The sequence below is a fragment of the Ochotona curzoniae genome, unplaced genomic scaffold (assembly GCF_017591425.1).
Source record: "Ochotona curzoniae isolate NIBS_2020 unplaced genomic scaffold, NIBS_Ocur_1.0 contig_43, whole genome shotgun sequence".
NCBI lineage: Eukaryota > Metazoa > Chordata > Mammalia > Lagomorpha > Ochotonidae > Ochotona > Ochotona curzoniae.
This window is the reverse complement of record NW_024466218.1, coordinates 2,500,978-2,517,208: the sequence shown is the minus strand read 5'-3', so window position 1 is coordinate 2,517,208 and position 16,231 is coordinate 2,500,978. Positions and strand designations below refer to the sequence as shown.

At 40.8% G+C, this 16,231-nt stretch overlaps 1 protein-coding gene across 14 annotated transcripts in view; it reads left to right on the top strand.

Moving 5' to 3' along the window:
* The window catches only part of OSBPL1A (oxysterol binding protein like 1A), a 203,237-nt gene that overhangs the window by 128,081 nt on the left and 58,925 nt on the right, over positions 1-16,231 (top strand). For all 14 annotated transcript variants that reach the window (XM_040984809.1, XM_040984810.1, XM_040984808.1 and 11 more), the window contains one exon: positions 13,919-14,069. In XM_040984809.1, the coding sequence (XP_040840743.1) occupies positions 13,919-14,069 (151 nt within the window). The remainder of the gene's footprint in view (positions 1-13,918; positions 14,070-16,231) is intronic.

Genomic DNA, 16,231 nt, shown 5'->3' with positions numbered 1-16,231 from the left:
CATGGTGTCCCCAGTTTTCTGGAAATTTGTTACATAGTAATGCAGCAAACTCAAACAGAGCTTCTAAAGTTAGTGTTTGAAGTTGTGTTAGACTGAAAGTGCAGATGAAGAAAACAGTAATTGAGTTCTTTCATTCTGACACTTCTCCCTTTTATGAGGACACCCAAATAATCCAGGATAATCTTTTGTCTCAGAATCTTTTAATTCAGTAATACTCACATAAGGGCCCCTTTGCCATGTGCAGGCGTGGAAACTGTCCAGCCTGCAGGAGATGTGCAAAATCATTTGGTCTGGCCCTGCTGAGGCAGGGCTCTAAATTCAGGAAATACTAAAAATAGTGAATACTAAAAATTAGCAGGCTAATTTTAAGTTGATAATTTGTATCTATGAATGATGTTATAAATATCCAAGCATTTCTTGGCAGAACAGAGGTTCCACACTCCTGGATTGCAACATAATATAATCATCGCTTCTAGAAACTAGGACATGACTATTATTCTGGCCCAATAATCTCCAAATTAAATCTCCATGTGTTTGTTGATAGGTGAAAAATGAAGTCTTAACCTTCTTCCCAGTTCTTACTCTCCTGGGGTGGCCCTTATTGTAGTAAATGGCACTTCTAGATGAAACCATGGAATTACTGTAACATCATGTGACACATCTATGAAACAAGATTAAGGCCTGATCTGTGTTCAAATCATACTTTGAACTCATTTGTGCGTTGTTAATATATGATAGAGGTTAAAAGGCCATTTATGAATCATACTTCTATTAGTTTTACAGCCTTCAGAAAGTTGCTTTATTTTTCTGAACCTAATTTTTTTTCATCTGCAAATGATCGTGTAATTATGATGAGGAATAAATTAATAAATTTCTGCAATTAATTTTGAATACCTTCTGGCATCCTGAAGGATTGACAAATGTTAGGGCTCTTGTTACTGTCATGTGGGGCTGTACCCACTCGTCCAGCCTCTTGACAGCTCTCTGTGCTTCCTGCTTTGCTCAGCTGAAATTCGCTGAGCACACATCATCCATGGTGATCCTTTACCCTTTACAGGCAGTGACATTGTCACATCCCTGACTTGAAATCCTTCAGTAGCTTCTCAGTGTTCCAGGAATAAAATCTAACTTTGTAGGGCCTGTGTTGTGGCATAGTGGATGCCAGCATCCCATATCCAAGTACTGGTTCTTACCCAATGGCTACTCATCTTTTTTGATCCAGCTTAGTATTGGCCCATGCTCCTGCTCACCTGACACTGTTGTGGGAGACTAGCATGGAGTTCCTAACTCCAGCCTGGACCAGTTTTGATAAATCAACAAATAGAGGATCTCTCTTTTTCCCTCTATCCTGTACCCCCCTCCCTTTATTTGTTTCTTTTCCCTCTTTCCTAACCTACCTCTGTGTGTTGCTTAGGCTTTGAAGTAATTATATTTTTTTTCCTTAAGTAGTTTTATGTATTTGAAAGGCACAGCGATAGATACAGAGACAGAAAGATCTATCCATTTATTTACTTCCCTAATGGCCACAATGCTTGGAGCTGGGATGAGCTGAAGCCAGGAACCCAGATCAGGAAGTCTAGGGTGCAGAGAGTCCAAGCACTTGGGCCACCTTTTGCTGCTTTCCCAGGTGCACCAGCAGGGAGCTGGAATAGAAGAGGAGTAGCCAAAATGTCCTGCATTGCAGGTGGTGGGTTAACATGCAGTGACCAAACACTAGCCCAGTAAGACACCTCAAAAATTCAACTTTCTGAAGAGGCCTCAATATGAACTGGACCCTGACTGTCTCTTTATATTTCTTCTGTTCCCCCACTTCACCTCCACTTGCTATTCTCTGCCACATTGACCCTCCTGCAGGCCTCAGCTGCAGTCACAATGTCAGGCAGTTGGGTATGCGGTTAAGTGAGAACCAAGGACATTATACAAATCTACATCTTGTTGAAACTATTTAATTTTTTTTAAGACTATTATTTTTCCCATATTGTTTCCTTCATGTTTAAAGGGGGGTATTAAGAGAGAAAGCCCACCCAATTTCTCACCCTCCCCAGGTCCCAGATGTAGGGTATGCTCTGAGGTTCTTGCTCAAGTGGTTTTGATATTTCAACAGTTATGAATCGCTGCCGGTCTTGCCACTCCAAGCATTATGAGGTCTTTGAAGAATCCACTGATTGACATAGTTTGAATGACTGATTTGCAGAGAGAAGAGACAGAAAGAGCATCTGTCTTCCATTGGTCCACTCCCCAAATGGCCACAATGGGTGGAGCTGTGCTGATTTAAAGCCAGGAGCCAGGAGCTGCTTCTGATCTCCATGTAGATGCAGGATCCCAAAGACTTGAGCCCTTTCTGCTGCTTTCCCAGGCCCTAAGTGAGGAACTGTATGAGAAGTGGAGCAGCCAGAACACAAACTGGCACACATATGGAATGCTATTGCTGGCAGGGGGCTGATTAGCTAGTTGAATCACCATGCCAATCCCTAAATAATTTTATCCTTGAATTACAATTACAGGTTAAATTCTATGAAAAATATTGAAAAGATACAAATAAACATTTTTGATTTTGTCTCTTTGAGAGGCAGAAAGAGTCAGAGAGCTTCCCATCTGCTGATTCATTCCTCAGATGCCTGTAGCATCACAGGTTTGTTGGGGGCCAGAGCCAGGAACTGACCCAGATCTCCCACATGGATGGCACGAGCTCAGGTACTTGTGTCATCGCCTGCTGCCTCCCATTGTCTGCATTAGCAAGAAATGAATTGTGGACTGCCAACCTTTATTTTTATCCAGGCACTGTAATGGAATGCTTAGTGTCTTAACTGGCACTTAACTGGTACGCCAAGCGCTTACCATATAAATAGTTAGTATTTAACTTGTGTAAGTTATTTAATAGGATAATTATTTCTGAAGTCCATGTGATTTCCTGTTTGTCCTTGTCATATGCCTGCCATTTGTTTTAAATGTGTTGGATCAAGGGGAATGTTGTTGATGCAGAGGTAAATTTTGATGCAGAACCAGTGGTACAGTATATTAAGTTTTTAAAGATTTATTTAAAACTAGGGCTATCATGCCAGGCCCTAGTTTTAAAAGTTTTGCATCCCATGGACTCTCTTGAGAAAATTAACTTTTCCCATATGTTTAGTGATTAAAGATTTCATAAGTGCTACACAGTGCTGAGATTGCCTTCTCATGATTATTTGAATTTTATTATGAAATTACTGGAAAGAATCAAAATCTCAGTTTCCCATTGTCACTGAGTATGAATGTGAGTGTGTATAAGAATGAAAGGGTGTCAAGTAAAATTTCCAATACAACTGTAAGTAAACACCTTCCTGGAAAAAGATGTAAATGGTAGAAATTAAAGGCCAACTAATTCTGTAGAAATACTTAATTCTACAGTTGTGGGAATACTTTCCAGGACCCGGTATGGTAGCCCAGTGGCTAAAGTTCTCACCCTACACATACCAGGATCCCACATGGGCACCAGTTCCTGTCCTGGCAGCCCTGCTTTCCATCCAGCTCCCTGCTTGTGACCTGAGAAGGCAGTCGAGGATGGCTCAAAGCCTTGGGACCTTGCAACCACGTGGGAGACTCTGAAGAAGCCCCCTGGCTCTTGACTTCGGATTGGCCCAGCTCTGGTCATTGTGGCCACTTGGGGAGTGAATCATCGCAAGGAACATTTTCCTCTCTGTCTCCCCTCCTCTCTGTATATCTGGATTTCCAGTAAAAGAAAATCTTAAAAAAAAAAACTTTCCATTTTAGACAAAAATGGTTCTGTCTCCATCTGCACTATTCATTTCACTTTGTGTTTATACTGTCTTCCTGTCTGTGTCTTAGAACTCTCAGGTGTTTCTCCAACCATCTCATCTCCAGGATAGTTCTTCCTGACATCTACAGGCCAACTGAGGCCCCCAGTTGACTGCTCGTTTTTGCCTCTCGCTGTTCTGCCCTGGTCTCACTAGGATGGGAGGTGTCATGTTTTTTTTTCATCCGTAAAGTATGTGGCACAAAATTAGAGTTGATCTCTATATGCTTGTTAAAAACAGGTTGCTGAATGAATGTCACTGGTATTTCTGACATAGTGAAAAATAGCATGAAATTCAGCAACTAATCCAAGATAATCTGTAACAATTGTGAATTTCATGCATCCGCATTTTCCCTTTGGATTCTATGGGGGGGCCAGTGTGGCAAAGGAAAAAGCAACAATTAGATGGTATGAAAAGACAGAGCTTCAGCTCCAGGAACTTACAGTCAAGGTGCAGTTATCAGACTTGCTTGCAGAGAGGGTGGAAGTGAAAAAGTGCTCAATTTTATAACTGTCAAATAGTCTATGGAATTATTTTTGAGCTAATATGAGTTAAATATGTAATTTCATGGTTGTTATTCTTTACTCTTAGCTTACGTTAACAAGTTTGATGGAAAATTCCTGCTCTTTGAATATTGAAAGTTTGAAATGCTTTTCTCACTGTGTGTTCACTTTCCTTTTTAAACATGTTGAGATCAGTTGCTTAAGAAAAGCTTTCTTGCTATATTTTCCTCTTAATGCTATTTTGGTTGTAATGTGCATGAATAATGCATAAAATCCAATAGTGTAGACAGGCAAAACCAATAAGATAATCATGGCATGAAATTAAAGTTAGTTTTAGCGTTTCTCAACAGTTCCAAGGTTAGGTTCTTGTTGACAACTATAGAAATGATCCGTGAAAGTATAGTCTTAACCAAGGTTAGGTTCTTAAAAGTCAAGTCTTTCTAAATCAAAACTTTAAAAACAAAAGGTGGTAACGTAACTGCTTCAGTTTTGTGTGGTGGATGATGACATGTTTTATGTCCGATAATGTTCAGCCCGTAAAGCCAGCAGGTGATAACCGAGACCAGTGATAATGTCTACATTGGTATTGACCATGAAAAGGGTTAAGGATTTCAGCTGGCTTTGTCCTCAGTGTATTTAGCTGGGAGAGTCAAGTAGACACTGTTTAAACTTTTATTTCTCTGTTAGCATTTTAGTTGAAAATTAGCTATATGCTCCTGGATTCTTGTGTTGAATCTTGTGCAAACCATCGCATATTTCTTTTTTTCTCTCTCCCAAAATATCATATTCCTAAAAGACAGAGACCTTGTTATATTGTTCATATTTTCCCCTGTTGCTTGTCACAGGAGAGGTTAGTTAGTTGATATTCATTATATATATATATAACAAAATGAGTAACAGAGAATATGGCTTATTAAATACTGTGTGTATGTAATATATTTTCTAAGTTTCTTGTCCAAGTAGAGGAATGGGCTCTTCAGCTAGTTAGTTGATGATAACAAAATTATCCATCATTTAACTATAATGTATATATATATATATATTGTAGTTACACATTAGAAAATGTAAGTTACACATTAAGTTCTGGGCTCAATGTTTGGGGTAATCTTCATTTTTAAAAAAGATGTATTTTTTTAAGATTTATTTTTATTATTTTTTTTTATTGGAAAGGCGGATATACAGAGAGGAGAGACAGAGAGGAAGATCTTCCGTCCAATGATTCACTCCCCAAGTGAACGCAATGGTCGATACTATGCCGATCCGAAGCCAGGAGACTCTTCCGGGTCTCCCACGCGGGTGCAGGGTCCCAAAGCTTTGGGCTGTCCTCGACTGCTTTCCCAGGCAACAGGCAGGGAGCTGGAAGGGAAGCGGGGCTGCCGGGATAGAACCAGCGCCCATATGGGATCCCGGGCGTGCAAGGCGAGGACCTTAACTACTGCGCCACCATTATTTACTTAAAAGATGTATTTACTTAAAAGTTAGAATTACAGAGAGAGGGAGTGACAAAGAGATCATTTACTCCCCCAAGGCCACACCAGTCAGAGCTGTCTGAAACTGGGAGCCTGGAACTTCTCTTGGGTCTCCCATGTGAGTACAGCACCCAAGGACTTGGGCCATCTTCCACTGTTTTCCCAGACCAAAGGTGGAGAACTGAATCAGAAGTGGAGCAGCCATTACATGAACTGGCAGTCCTGGTCCTTTCTTAGGAGTTTATATTCTAGTAGAATACTCGTGTTTTAGTAGTAAAGACTTATGTCAAGTCCTCATGTATCAGGAAAGAGATGAGGGAGAGTTTAAATGAAAACACAGCATTAGCAAGGATGGTAAGTTTGCCTTCTCTCCTGCTACTTGCATTAGTGAACCGGTCTCACTGAGCTCTGCTCAAAGATAAGCTCCTGCCAGAAAGCCTGTACACTTTGTGTTTGCTTTCAGTTGTCTGTGTGTCACCTTAAAACTTCTCATCCCACAATCAGAACTTTGTATTTGTTTGTAATTAGTTGATTTCTGTCAGTCCTGCCATGGTTCAATTACATAGGAAGTTCTGTGAGTAACTATGTGTTCCTAGCATCTAGCATAGATGCTAGCACATTAGAGATTCACATTTCCAGTGAGTAAGATCTTGAGATACATTGGAGATATGTTTTAAGGCTAAATGAAGTGAACTGACTGGTTAGTGCTAGAGAATAGTAATAGCTCTTGGATTCCTCTCTATTTATGGAAAGTGTGTAGTTGGCCCAAAGTCTCTCAGAATTGGTGTGATAGAACCTGAATGTGTAGTCCTATTTTGCTTTCTCCTATAACCCTTGCCATGGTTGATGCCCTTGTCACTGATATTGAAAACCATGAGTCGGGTATTGTCTTCCATTAGCTTCCCTTGATCCTCTCCCCACATCTCACTGTTGTGTTTTCTCTATCTCACGAATACCCCCTTGCCCCAGCACTCAGCTGCTGTTGTCTCATTCAGCCTTTCCCTGCTTTTAACCCTATGTGATGCTGCCTTCCTGTGACAGGTCCTGCTTCTAGAATTTGTCCTTGTCCATTTTCTGCATTGTACATCATTGGATGTGGCAGGCTGTAAAATAGGCCTCCAGGACAGATGTCCACATCCTAATCCTGAGAACCCAGGAATATTGCCTAATTACAAGTCTTGGTATGAATGATAAAATGAAGTGTTTTAAGGTGAGGGGGGTGATCAAGGATTATCTGTGTGAGACTAAATGTTATCGAGGAGAGTTTTGTAAGAGAGGCAAAGGGAAATGAGTCTCCCTGGGGGAAAAGCTGGTGTGAAGACTTGGGGCAGAGCCTGGAGGATGCAACTGCAAGGCTCGAAAACAACAGGAGCTACCAAAGCTGAGAATCCCAAGGAAGTGATTGTATGTTAGAGCTTACTAAGGGAGAGTGGTCTTGCCTTCTAACTTTTGACCTTGGAGACATTCAATTTTGCTGTATGAAGGCACCGAGTTTGACGTCAGTGTGACTAATGAGGCCATAGAAATAATGCATCTGTGACTGAAAGTGATCTTTGTACTCCCTGAAGACATGTGCTCTGCCTCGTCCCCTATGGGTTACAGTGCATCTCTGATCTGACTCATTTCAGTGCCTTTTATCTGAAGACCTTCAGGCCACTTCTCCCATTGTGCTGCTGACTCTGGCCACCCAAGCTTTCCTTCAGACCCTGCTGTTCTCCCTGCCACCCTCAAAGACTGGCCCAGCCTTCCCGGTATAGCTCACTTACCTCTGCTTAAGACTTCACCAGTTCTTCCCTTATCCCCAGTCACTGTCTAAGCTTGATGGGCACACGTGCCTCCCACATGATTGCGTTGTGCCACATTCTAGTGGCCTTGCCACACCTACCCCAGTATCTGATTGTAGCAAAAATTTGGTAGGTGTTGACTTGCTACATTACAATGATACAAAAATATTTTGTTTTTTGACTGCATAGTGTTTTGTCTTTGGTCCTTGGTTCTACAGTGACCTGTGCAGAATGAATGAATACATTCTCTTTCTGAAAATAATTTTGAAAAAGGATTTCGAAAAGACGTATGGGAAAGCCCTTCAATGTGGTAGTCCAACTTGGATTTAGTAATCCAGCAGGAGCTAAGATTCCTGGTAGCCCATACACTGTGATTGGGTAATTATTCATCTTCAATTACGTGTGTGGTTTTGCAAGTTGATCTTGAGTTGCTTGGGCACCAGGCAATATTTTTAAGAAACTCTGTATGAAGCAACACTATATGCTTTGGCTCATTTGTCCTTGGCCCTCATCCAGACAGGATTTGTGTAGAATGTCTGACCCTGGCTGCTTGCTGCCACAATTGCATTTCCAGTTTCTGTCATTTCCTTTGTAAATTATCGTAGTCATCTCTTGGCAGCACAGCCCCTTCTGGAAGCATCATCATTGTCAACTTACGGTTTATTGTAAATGTGGTCAGTTTTGTTTTGTCTTTGAGTATGTGCAGTTGTAGCTGAATTATAAAAAGTTGGGCACTGGAATTTCAAGCAGCGCTCTGGCTTACTCTGGCCACCATTAAGACATGCCTTTTGCATGAAAAAACCAGAGACCATAAAGGTATCCACTTGAGCATATGTGCTTCCTGTCTATTTGTACCTCAGCTACCAGTAGGAAGGTGATTGGACATGATCCATCACTCTTACATGTCCTGCTCCTTTGCACTGCCTTTGCTCAGATGAGTTTTCAGAAGTCAGGTTAAAAAGTTTCCAGAAGGAAAATCTCAGAGGATTACCTACCAGCATGTTATACTGTGAACTTTCTCACCTCCAAATGAACAAATAAATGAGCACCTGTAAAGTCCCCCTAGTCAAAGTAGCCCAGGCTCAGGATCCTCCTAACTTGATTTTTGTTGGAAATATATTTATTTGAAAGGCAGACAGAGTGAGTGAGGAAAGAGAGAGAGAAGGAGATCCAGGAATCTTCCATCCACTGGTTTATCCCAGCCATTTTTTGTTGCTTTCCCAGGCAGATTAGCAAGGAGTTAGATCAGGAGTGGAACTGCCTGGACTAGAACCTGGCATCACAGGTGGTGACCTAATTGCTGAGTGGCAACACTAGCCCCTCCTCCTAATTTTGAAATACAATTCACTCATTAATAGCCGTTGACTTCTGTACTATTTGAATGGAAAATGGATTATACTCAATTTCTGAGTTCTGTGAATGAAACTTCGAAGATTTGTCCATTTGAGGTATGTTACATTAGAATAAACCTTGGGATTTTTATTCTATCATTACTACTGTTTAAATTGAATTAATTTCATAGAGATTTGTATACTTGTATTCTCTATAAGCTAGAACAATTCTCTTATAAAATGGTCAGTTCAAAGTGTTAACACTCAATTTTTTACAAAATACACAGGAATTATTAATTCAGTTGTCAGAATCTCTTTGGAACTAGATGAACTGGAATTAAGTTACAGATAAGTACACATCAAATTTTCCATTTTCTGCTGTTGCTCAGCAATATACTGCTTTTTTCTAATTACGCACAAAAGTTCAATGAATTCTAGGACTATTTAATAAATCCTTTACCTGAATATAGTTTTTCATCCACCCAGTTCAATCTTTCGCTTTTGGTTGACAGGAGTTTGGGATTTTGCATTTATTTTGTTATTATTCTTATAGTAGGATATGCACAAAATAAAGTTTATTCTTTTAAATTTTTAAAGGTATTATTTTTATTGTGTTAAAAAGGCAGGTGAAAAAGATTTTTCATCTGCTAGTTCACTCCCAAATGCCTGCCATGAGCAGAGTTGGAACAGGCAAAGGCCAGGAACCTGGAGCTCCAACCCAGTCTCACGCAGGCAGGGACTCAAGAAGAACGTGAGTCTGCTGCCTGTCAGGATGTTCATTCTCAGAAGCTGGACTGGAAGCAGAGGAACCCATTATCCAAATTGGTGTCTTAACTGCTGCATTAAACCCTTTCCCTTGTCTTAACCACAATAGCCAGAACAGAGTCCATCTGAAGCCAGGATCCAGGAACTTGTGGATATCCCACATGGGTGCAAGGTTCCCAAGGCTTTGGCCTGTCCTTGACTGCTTTCCTAGGCCACAAGCGGGGAGCTGGATGGGAAGTGGAACAGTTGGGAGCTGGATGGGCATCGTTATTGTGGTTCATGCAAGGCAAGGATTTTACACTAGGCCCCAGCGTAACCATTTTTAAATGTGCATTAAATACATTTACATTATTGGGCAGCCTTCACTATGCATCTCTCTCTGATGGTTGCATCATCTCAAGCTCAAATACCTTACCATTACATTGATTCCTGGGTCTACTGTCACTCAGCCACAGGGAAGGCATGAAATACATCTGTTCATGTAGTTTGTTTTCCACCCAGTAATATTGGACAGTAGATAGTCTGTCTTTGATACTTACATGTACATGAAAAATGAAAAATCTGCAGTTAAAAGATAGAATTATTACCTTAGATGCACTGAGATCTGTCACTGATTGACTTCTTGGGGAGACTTGAAAATGACGTACAGGTGGGGCCCGGCGCGGTGGCGCAAGTGGTTAAGTCCTCGCCTTGCACGCCCGGGATCCCATATGGGCGCCGGTTCTAATCCCGGCAGCCCCGCTTCCCTTCCAGCTCCCTGCCCGTGGCCCGGGAAAGCAGTCGAGGACGGCCCAAAGCTTTGGGACCCTGCACCCGCGTGGGAGACCCGGAAGAGGCTCCTGGCTTCGGATCGGCATAGTATCGGCCCGTTGCGCTCACTTGGGGAGTGAATCATCGGAAGGAAGATCTTCCTCTCTGTCTCTCCTCTCTGTATATCCGCCTTTCCAATAAAAAATAATAAAAATAAATCTTTAAAAAAAAAAAGAAAATGACGTACAGGTAAGCTTTGACCTTGTTCAGTAAGCTTCTGTAGTGGCTGAGGCCAACAGTGTTTGTGAATCTCCCTATCTGCCGTACTGGAGATGGGCACATTGGTGTAATAATTCTGTGAAGGTCAGTGTGTGAAAGAATGATTCCCTACTGCTGATAGTCCAGAATTTTCATACTTGATGCATCAGACAGCCCTATAGTCATAGTTATAGAAATAACTGAGTGTGGTTTTTAAGCAGATAGGACTATTGATCTCATTGTAATCGTAATTACCCAATGGGTCATGATTACTTCTCACTTTTGATTCTAGAAAACTCTCTCTGTAATTGACCTCCTTTGGTTGCTGTTTGGTAAACAACCTCAGCCCTAGCTTCTCTCTGTCGTGATGCCTGCCTTTGCTTTTTGTTTATCCTGATTGTCAGCCTCATAACTGTCTTTGAACCTCATTTCCACTGAGTGCCACCCTCTGCCCATCATCTTCCCAAACTGCTGGCTTCTCCCTGCACTGGGTTATGCTGTTCTGTTGCTCAGAACAGGTCCTTGGTTGTAACTCTCCTCCTCCAGTGTTGCTGCTTGTCAGTTTGCTCAGCTCACTCATCAGCCAGCAGCGCTTCCTGACACACTCTCCCTTCACTCTATAAAATTGACTGATGTCTCCTCTGCAGCCCACTACCCCCACTCCAGCTCGTGTTATTATTGTACCTAGGAACATTTATTGAACTCATTTGTTTCCCAGACAGTCTGCCTCTGCCAGATCCTGGGAGGGATCAGATCTTACTGTTACGTGGATACCACGTGGCTGCACATGATACAAGGACAGTGGGAATGAATTAAGCAGTGACAGATAAGCAAAAGGAAGACTTGTAAAGTAGACCTTAGAGTTTGAAATACCATCAGTGGCCTCTGTGGAGAAGCACGAGAAGAGTCTAATTTTGTCAGAAGGAGTTGATAAAGAAGTAAGAAATAGAAAAGATAGTGACATGGAGCCAGGGAGTAAAAGGGAGGTGGAGAGAAGAAGGGAAAAGGGCAGCAAATCAGGTGCTCATGGCCTCAGATGGCAGGGATCTGAGGTGTCCACCCATGGCATATGCCAGCGCATGTGTTCCCAAGTTGACTGAGGTGAGGCTAGGGAGTCATATGCTTGGGTTTATCCTGCATTGAAATCTTGTTTGCGGAAAAGTCTACTTTTGCTTCATAGAAGCTTTTTTTAGTGTTTGCTGTGCATCTGCCTTTTTGTTAAATGGTTTTTTTTTTAAGGTGGGCAGGTTTCTGATTTTTAATTTCTTACATGGCAAGCACAGTGTTCTTTGCGGAGTAGTAGTTCAAATATGTTTGAGATTTTTTGATTGATTGCTTTTTGGTTTTCATGACATCTAAATTATAAACTAATAGTGAACCTTATATAATATGAAGTTGGACAAAATAATTTTGTTCAGCTCTTTAAATGCGTAGTTCTTTTCTTATGAATTGTAAAATATAGACCAATAAGCCTAACCTCATGTCCCCAACCTAGGGCTGCTGCAATCCATTGTCTCTGAATCAGACTTTATTTCTGCTTTTCCCTCAAAACAATTGGTTCCCTCCACAAGAGCACTGATTGTTGTTTGTTTTCTGAGGATTCTCTGTCAGCACTCTTTCCTAGCCTTTCCTGACACCTGTCTGCCTACTCCAAAAGATTGATGCTCAGTTTGCCCCCTGCGCCCTCCATCTTCCTGGATGGAGTAGGGCAATGCAAGAGCTCATCACACTTCTCAGAGTGTCATACAGCTTAAAACTCGATAATGGTTTATTTCTGGAATTTTCCTTTTAATTTTTTCCAGCCATAATTGATAGCTAAGTAGCTGAAACTACAGCAAGTGAAATCATGGATAGCGTATTAGACAGAAGGTGAGGACATACTGTATATTTCTTTGTTATGAGGTGAACAATGCAGCTATGCTGTATTTTCAGAAATTCCATTAGTTACACTTACAGAAATAGAAAGAACTTGCCCAGTATTGAAAATCTTTGTACAAGTAACTTACATCATTTGACCAGTATGGTATTCAGAGTTAAAGGTACACAACACTGTCCAACTGGTACCTCTGTTGACCCAGTAACTTTTTCTGAATGGTCCTTGATTTTGGATGAATTATGGAATGCCTACAGAGGAATGAAAAGTAAATTATTTTACTTTCTGATAATCTAGCTATAATATGAATTTAGCAGATTGTCAAGAATTGTTAAGGAAGTGTGCTTGGATGCATGTCAAAGTCTTAGAATTAAAAGGATGGATGGTCAAGGTGGAAAGTTGTGAGTTGTCTTGAATTTCCGTTTTAATAAGGGCTTAGACTTTCTTTAAAGTTTTGTAGAGATTGAGTGACTGTTCTGAGGTGAAATTAAATGTTAATTCACATTCTGACCTAACTACTTACAAGACTTGAAACCATTAGCACCCCTGCTGATAACCTCATTGTTTTTCCTTGCCTTCCTCAGCGAATCCTTGAGTTGCTAAAGGGAGGTGTAGGGTGAAAGTGTGTGTTTTTCAATTATTTTTAGTTTTATCTATTTGCAAGACAGAAAGATAAGAGAGAAAAATTGCTAACAACAGCCTAGGCTGGGCCAGGTTAAAGTCAGGAATTCACTCTAGTTTGTTACTGTGTTCCTAATGTCAGAGTTCACTCCAGTCTGCCCTATGTGGTACTTGAGCCACCACTTGCCGCCTCCCTGGGTGCATATTAGTACAGAGCTGGAATCAGAGTTGGGACTTGAACTCAGGCACATTGCCAGGGTTGCAGACTTCCCAAGTGGCACCCTAACTACCACACCAATACCCAACTCATGAAAAAAAGTAACTGTGAAAGAAAAAAAAAATTGTAACTGCAGTATTTAGCCTCATTTAAACTTTAACAAATAGGACTATTACTTTTTTTTTAATTATGAGTTTTAAAACAGTGGCTTTTTTTATTCAAAAAGTTGATACTTTGTGAGGAAACATTAAAAAAATAGAAATTTGGTGGAGGAGAGTGAATATGATTTCTTAAAGTCTTTGGAAGTCTCCTTTAATATGTGAAGTCTGTTTAATTGTAAGTTTATGTAAGCATACATCTGTTCCACAAATCCTCTTTGGCCTTACTGGTTGCAGGTTCTCTGAAAATCCCTGAGGAGATAGTTAACGGGTGGATTAGTGAAGAACAAAGTAGGCTGCTTGGGTTTCAAAGCCTGATACATTAAAGGACATATCCATTGTTACCGAATCCTTGCACCATTCAAGCCATTAACCATGGACCTGTTCTGCCACAGATTCGGAGTCGGAGCATTCCCTGAGTAGGTTGGAAGCAGTGACAGCACAGTCCCTGGACGAGGAAGACCTGAACAGCCGGAGACCCAGGATGTCCGAGGGGAAGGACTGTGGTGGTGGAGATGGGCTTTCCAATGGCATCAAGAAGCACAGGTAGGGGAGCCTTTGGCACTCTGCTTTTCTGCTATAATATAGACATGGCTTCATAAAGAGATGGGCATGTGTATTGCTACATCACCTACAAGGAAGAATTTTATCTTAAGTACTTTCTTCATCATTCGTTGAAGACAGCATCATCAGTGGTTAAAGAAACAAAGCATACAACTTGGTTTCAGCAGCCACATCTGTAGGAAAACATGCAGCACCCTTTGCCAGGGATGTAGAAAGGTTATTCAGAACTACCTATTGAAACTAATGCGCATTCCCTTTTTCATCTTTTATGACTTTGCCTCCCAATGCTATTTTGGTTTCTAGTTATCTGATCTTCTTGTTGGTTTTGTTAAGAATGGATGGTAATGTCACCAGCCTGTTGACACAGTTTAGCTGAAGTGAAGCAGGCAAGCTTTAAGAACCAGAGTTTGTAGAATGTACCTGTTTTGTACTGTCTCATACATTAGTATGTTTTTATTCCCTTGCTGGCTCAGTCTTGGAGATTGTCCCAAATGAATGCAGTGTAACAGATACTCCAGGTCTCTAGTTTCAGCAGAAGTGCATGTGTGTACTGGAGCGCATGTAGTAAAGAAGCTTCGTAGTAAAGACCATTTGGGGGGGGGGGGTTAAGGAATTCTTAACAGCTGATTCCTACAGGACAATTTTTTATTAGAACTACACAAGCTACACACATCTTCATGTGCACCATTGTTGTGGTCATAAGCAGTCTCAGTTTTTCTAGAACAAGTAATGCATCACTTCTCTGGGTTATGAATATTTCCCCGTGTTAACAGTAAGTCTCAGCTTCCTCTTATTTCCTTAAGAAAGCTTAGGTAACAAGAAAACTTGCTTGTAAGTGGTTATCCTTTACATTTGTCAATGTGATTTTAATGGCTGCCAGTGAATGTCTTCCCAAGCCCCTTCTGCGTTAACCACAGTGCGCTCCTCTGAAGTCCTGGACGTGAAATACCCAGTAGTAAACCTAGTTGATCTTCACTCTCTAAAGAGCAGATGGCCTTTAACTCAGCACATATGAGTGTACTTCTAAATGCTTGTGGGTACCTGGGCTTTTTGAAATGCATGCATAGTTTTTTCCATAATACATGTCTTCAACAAATTTTTTAAATTACTCTCATATATCATGCCAACCCAATGAAAACACAGGTGAAATCTTTGGAAAGTTCACAGAAGCATAAAAATTCTGGCTCTAAATTCAGAAATAGTGAAGGAACGCACATCCTTGGATGCTATCATGACAGGTTTTTGTGAATTTTCAGGACCTGGAATCCCTTTTCATGACAGCAGTTATTTTGCATTTGAGAGAATTACATCGTGTTCATATATTGCTGTGTTCCTTTTTTAAAAAAAGATTTATTTTTATTGGGAAGACAGGTTTTTACAGAGAATGAGAGACGGTGAGAAAGATCTTCCACTCTCTGGTTTACTCCTTAGATGGCTGCAGTGGCCAAGCTGAACCAATCGAAAGTCAAGAGTCGGGGGCTTCGTCCAGGTCTCTCATGTGTTTGGGCTCCCAAGGCTTTGGCCATCCTCTACTGCTTTCCCAGGCCACAAGCAGGGAGCTGGATGGGAAGCGGGCTGCTGTGATTAGAATTGATGCCCATATGGGATCTCAGTGTATGCAAGGCTAGGACTTTAGCCTCTAGGCTACCATGCTGGACCCACAATTTAATACTTTTACAAAGTAGTGTTTACAGTAGTTTTTAAAAAGCTCTCTTTTTTAAAAAGTTTTCCTCCAGTTAAGTAAGCAATATATACAACATATAAAGTTTAATTTCACATTAGGACAACAAATGGTCACTCATTGTCAAATACTTGTTCCAATACCCTAAATTATGTTATTAGTGATCTGTGCTTGTAATAGGCAGTTGTTTATATTGATATTAGTAATTTGTATTGATTTTCATTTTGATATTTTTGAAGATGAGGAATGGCCTAAAGTGACCATGTACTTCAAATCTTTTGTTTTATCAAGTTCGTGTGAAAGGTATCATACTTGACCTATGAAATCTTAGATGAAATATTTATCTTACAATGTTAAAGATTAAGTTGCTCAATATTTAACTTATGAAAGATCTTGATTTACCCTTCACCAGCTTCCTCTTGTCTGATAAGTACATTCTTGACAACTTAAAAACAGAGACATG